A 6,000-nucleotide genomic window follows, 5' to 3' on the forward strand; every position below is an offset into this window, starting at 1 on the left:
TCATATTTTATTGTCATTGAAATCAAAGAAATTGCCCTTTCTTGAATCAAATTGGTTGAAGCTTCACATATCTCACCACAGTGACTTAGTTCACAATGCATTGTAGTCTATATTGCACTGTAGAGAACCTACTGTCGAGTTTATAAAATTATTTTTATGTATAATACTTTGAATTTAAGTTTAAAATGAAAAAAAAAATCAAGTGTCATGCTTCAATTGTGATCTAAACAGAAACACTCAATTCGAATATTCCTCTGTCATATCAAAGAACTTACTGTTGATCTTATATGTCGGGCCTTTCGACTTGTGTGATAATAAAACTTCTCAAATGCACTTGTGATGTTAGGCCGTGTAAGGTGTTAACTTTGGTCAAAATCGGTTGTTCCTTCTTTCATTAGATTGTTTCGATTATCGATACTTATCGAAAACATTCCGAAACGAAACCTATCTAAGAACGCTGCCAGGCACATAAAGTACCTTCATGTAAAATTTCGTAAAAATCGGCCCAGCCGTTTTCGAGTCTATAGCGAACGACCCCTCTCCCCACACACACACAAAGTGTCTTTTCTATAATAGATAGATAGATAGATAGATAGATAGTGTCTTTTCTATAATAGATAGATAGATAGATAGATAGATAGATAGATAGTGTCTTTTCTATAATAGATAGATAGATAGATAGATAGATAGATAGATAGATAGATAGATAGATAGGTGTGTGGGGGGTTTGTTTTAAGAACTTCCCTAACACGTGTTTTATTTAAGAGATTCAGGTGGTCTTTCTGTCATTATCACAAATAAAGTTTTTAAATATAATAGTTTTTTTCTTTTCTTCTTAGTATATTCTTTACTCATTGTTTTTTTGTTTTTTGTTGTTTTTTTGCTTTTTTTTGGGGGGGGTGCTGTTTTTGAACATTATTTTTATATCTGGATAAAACCGAATATAAGACCACATGTTGCCCAAGTATTGAATACCTTTATTTTTTTATTTTATGTTTTTCTTGTACCTTTTTTTTTTTTTTTTTTTTTTCTTGTTAACCACAACCTTTTGACCAATCAATTATCCAACCTTCATCGTGTGTATAATTTATCCATGAGAAAAAAGGTGGGGAAATCTTTTCTTTTCATTGCCTTTTGAAAAGAAGCAAGTCTATATGTTTTTATTCTCTCACGGATTTTTCCACCTGATTATCGTTGGTTGAATTGGCCGGGTGCACAATATCACCAATGTCAAAAATCACAAGGAAATTCAATTGTGCGCGACAACTCTGGCATGTTAAAATACTTCCCTTTTCATTAAATATTTTCTTTCTTGACCAATCGATTGTTTCGTAGTTTAGTGTAACATGTACACTGAATGTCAACTACCCCCTCTCTTCCCCTCATTTTATTTCTTTCTCCCTCTCTCTCTCTCTCTCTCTCTCTCTCTCTCTCTCTCTCTCTTCACACACACAAATGTGTTTGCTCTACCTATCGAGGTCTCTCTCTCGCTATCTATCTATCTATCTATCTATCTCTACTTATCTCTCTCTATCCTTTTACCTATCTCTATCTATATAACTCTACCTATCTCTATATCTTTCTTTCCCCCCCCCCTCTCTCTCTCTCTCTCTCTCTCTCTCTCTCTCTCTCTCTGTATATATATATATATATATATATATATATATATATATATATATATATATCGCTCTCTATCCCTCCTGTTCTTTATCTGCCAGGCACATAAAGTACCATCGTGTGAAATTTCATAAAAATCGGTCCAGCCATTTTCGAGTACATGAGGAACAAACTCACAGACACACACAGACAAAATTCCTTTTTATATAATAGATAGATAGATAGATAGATAGATAGATAGATAGATAGATAGATAGATAGATATTACATTCAGTTAAAAGAACGCAGTTTACATTGATAAACAATTCAGTTGGGAAACAAAGTAAAGTTCAGCCTCTGCCTATCCTCAGACTGTAACTATATTTCATTTTTTAAATCCATATATGTTCATGGGAACTCTTATTTCAATTAATTTGATGAATAACTAGCACTGTATCCCTGACGTAGCCCGGGATTCATTAATGTCATTTTATTTTATTTATTTATTTTTTAATATTAAAAAAATAACTCTGTATTGTATGGAAATACGGAAATAAATTCAAAATTAAAGGTAGACAACTCAGGTGTTCAGCTAAGTCTAATATTATCTTTCTTATATTTGGAGCATTGTAGATTATTATTTAAAGTTGTGCTCACTGTAATCTTCTTATCCGGAATCATTATTTTCTGAAAGAAACTGAAACAAATTAAATTTTTAATGTAAAGAACGTGGATAAACTTAAAGAAATTGCTAATCAGAATCAAATATCGATTTATCAGATGTATTTATGTTTATGTATCGATTTGTCAGATGTATTTATGCTTAGGATCAGCATGTTAGATATTTAATTTTTCGTTTTCGTTTTATTTCTCAGCTGCTGGTGTTCAGGCCGTAACAGAAGAGAATGTCAAAGAAGTGGTGTGTCAGATGATGGCTTTTAATGGTTCCAACCCACAACAGTCACAACAGAAACCAACGATAAATTTTCATAGTCTGGAAAAACGTCGAAAGATTCCCAGTTTTGCTCAGATACAACCCAGACGATACAAGTCGCTCTAAGGTGAGGGAGATTGTCGTCTTTCGATTTTACTAAAAGTATGCTTATATATGTCCCCCCCTCTCTCTCTCTCTCTCTCTCTCTCTCTCTCTCTCTCTCTCTCCTGCAAATTTCGCACGCATGATCTTTCTTTTTCTCTATCTATTTATCTATCTTGCATTTTCCTCCTGTCTTTATTTTCTCCTCTATCGTATGTATGCTCCCCTCTGTCTGTTTGTCTGTCTGTATGTCTGTCTATCTCTCTCTCTCTCTCTCTCTCTTTCTCTCCCTCTCATGCATTCGTCCCTGTCTGTGTATTTCTCTATCTCTATTTCTGTCTCTTTTACTCTGTATCTCTCACACGTTTTGTCTGTCTGCCTCTTTCTTTCCCGCTTTCTCTCTCTCTCTCTCTCTCTCTCTCTCTCTCTATCTCTCTCTCTCTCTGTCGCTCTTTTCTCTCTCTCTCTCTCTGTCTCTTTCTCTTTCACTGTCATTTGCCCTCATTAACTTTCCTATCATATATTTATGCAAATGTACTACCTCTTTCTCTCATTAATTTGCTGTCTCTCATTCTTTCACGTTCATAATTTTTACATCTTACAATAATTTTTATTTTTTATTTTATTTAAAAAATTTTCTTTATTTTTTTCTCTCTCATTCCAGACAAGAAATAATGAATTTTTTTATGAATGAAACGAAGTTCATCAAGAAATAGTGAATTTTTTTATGAACGAAACGAAGTTCATTATTGCCGGTTCTACGCTTTTAAGATGGCTCATCTGACCGTTTTCAACACCTTTGTCTTTGTTTTGTTTATTCAACTCAAATGGAAGAGCAGATTATGCACCATCTCTTGTAAACCACTACTCTTGCCCACGCAGCCCCCACTTTTTATAAAAATTCATTCCGAAAAAAACAAAAAAAAAAAACGAAACACCCTTTCAAAAAAAAAAAAAACGGCATTCAACCTTTTTTTTTTTTTTTTTTTTTTTCCTTTTTGGAAAAAGGACAGTTTTTATGTCGAACAAAAATCAAAAACAACTATGTAGTTGTTGGTTCAAAAGAATTCCATTGCAATGGACACTGTGAAAACCTCGAAGTTAATCCATTTTTTCAGATTTTATACGATTTTTAGACTTCTGCAGAGCAGGATGTGTCATCCATCGAGATATTTTTATGTACCTAATTATTATCTACTATTATATCCATTAATTTGATGTAGTGTTTCCCAAAGAGTTTTTATAAAAAATAAAATATGCAAGATTTCAGCCGGCAGATCTGTATATTCTACAGCCATTTTATAGGAGCATTCCCACCGATTCATGTAGACTAGATATAAAGTATTCGCCAATCTAGCATTTTATACTTTAATAGTTTTTAAAAATCAGTACCAGCTCATTTACTAGGACCAAATTTTTTTCACTCATGGGAAAGAAATGAGGTCTTTGACTATAGTTGCTCACTTTCTTTTAGTTAGACTACGAAATTCATACACTATTTTGGATCCTTCACAGAGAAGCCCCGCTAAAAAATACTCCCAACGTAAAATACCCTCGACAAAAAATATCCCTGCCATCTATGCGGGTTATAGTTTTAAAAAAAAAGGTTTCATTACTTAATCAACGGTATAGAATCAATTCATCTCATTGAGAATCAGTGTAAAAAATCTTTTCTGTTACATTTCTGCCTCCACATAAACTCACAGACTCCATGATACGTTTCACGGTGATGTTTAATCTGCATTTTTTTTTTTTTACAATAATAAATGAGTGTTTCATCGATATATACCAGGAATCTAACCGTAACCCTGCATAACATGAGATATTACTTTTTACAAAATTGTGGGATCGTGTATGATTGGCGAGCGTTTTTTTTTTTTTTGGCAAAAGTTCATTATTCAAAGAGTGGCGAGGCTTTTCTACAAATGATCCGATATTTTTTTCTTCTCTGACTATTCTTTACCAATTTTTATTGGTGCTTGTTAATTTTTTTTACATCTTAAATGAAATTTAATTTGGTAATTTTTTTTAAATTCCTTTTTATACTCGAGAAAAATAATCTTTTGATAAATGTATACCTATGCATTTCATAGACATCATTATTTGAATTCGTATTTGAAGTTGATTCATCATCAAATTTCAGGTTTCACCAAGAATAAAAGATGCGATAGTAACAAACCGCTTCTTTAGATCCAATTAGCAAAATTTCGTGGCTTTAGATATAGGCAGCAGAATTTCAAAATATTGATGTTACAATTTATGAAAATATTCAATTGACAAAAAAAAAAATGATTGAAAGTTACACCATTCCTTTCTTGATATGTACTTTGGTATCGTTGATCCATTCAGTGTTTGGTATCACGAAATCATTTTTTCTTATATATGGTTGAATCATTCATTCATTCATATCGTGGAACCATTCACTTTTTGGTTACATGGAACTACTTGTCTATTGACATTATAAAACTGTTCATTCTTTGATATCGTGGAATTATTCGCTTGTCCATTGTATCACGGAATTATTTGTAATTTGGTTCATGGATTTGTTTTGACCAGTGAATTCCTGACACATTAATTCATTCCAATTTTTTTTTTTTTTTAATTTCCTTCCAATAAAAAAAAATCTGACCCACTTTTTCCTTAAATTTAAAATATAAACTTTATGTTTTGATAAGTGTGTACATTTATTTAAAGCCTGGAAACAATTTAAAAAGAAACAGAAACTCATAACCTTTAATTTTTAAGACCCTTTACTTCCTTAATCGAGGTTATTCGCCCTTGATTGATTTTTCTGTGATAGTTTGTTTTTTTCACAACAAAACGACTCCAATTTTTAAACGAACTTGATGACCCATTGAACTCACAATGTTCTCACCATAACAGGGATCTAAAAAGAGATCTGGTATATCGTTACTTTCATTTAAGATAAAAGCAAATGATGTAAGCTTAATTTACCTAAACACATTTCACGTATTTTTTAAGTTAACATAAACTTTGCAGGCAACCAACGATATATGTGGTTTTATTATCATTATTTTTATGACTTATTTCTTATGAAACTTGTAATGAATGAACACCCAGTTGCTGACGGTTTTATTCATTTAATTTTTTTTGTTCCTTTATTTATACAAAACATATAAATATTTATTGGATATAGATTATTACGAATCTTATACATAACGTTGAGCCAGTCTATTTACTGTTTATATAGGGTTAATAACTTTAACACACAGTGTGTTTGCCAGTCATTTGTGGTAAATATCAGTCTGTGTCCTCAAACATTTGTATTTCTCGATCCATTTTAATATTTAATCCTCGTGGGCATTTCTTTTTTGACAAGTGACATTGTAGAGTGAACAAGAAGAGCT

At 32.0% G+C, this 6,000-nt stretch overlaps 1 protein-coding gene across 1 annotated transcript in view; it reads left to right on the top strand.

Annotated features, from left to right (window-relative positions):
• LOC145249587 (uncharacterized) overlaps positions 1 to 4,386 on the top strand; it is a 43,992-nt gene extending 39,606 nt beyond the window's left edge. The window contains exons 4-5 of the mRNA XM_080111285.1: positions 2,472 to 2,657; positions 3,297 to 4,386. Coding sequence (XP_079967411.1) covers positions 2,472 to 2,656 — 185 coding nt within the window. The 3' untranslated portion in view covers position 2,657; positions 3,297 to 4,386. The remainder of the gene's footprint in view (positions 1 to 2,471; positions 2,658 to 3,296) is intronic.
• Positions 4,387 to 6,000: the final 1,614 nt, after the last annotated feature.

The sequence above is a fragment of the Euprymna scolopes genome, chromosome 28 (genome assembly GCF_053919585.1).
Source record: "Euprymna scolopes isolate OS-2025 chromosome 28, ASM5391958v1, whole genome shotgun sequence".
Taxonomy (NCBI): Eukaryota; Metazoa; Mollusca; class Cephalopoda; order Sepiida; family Sepiolidae; genus Euprymna; species Euprymna scolopes.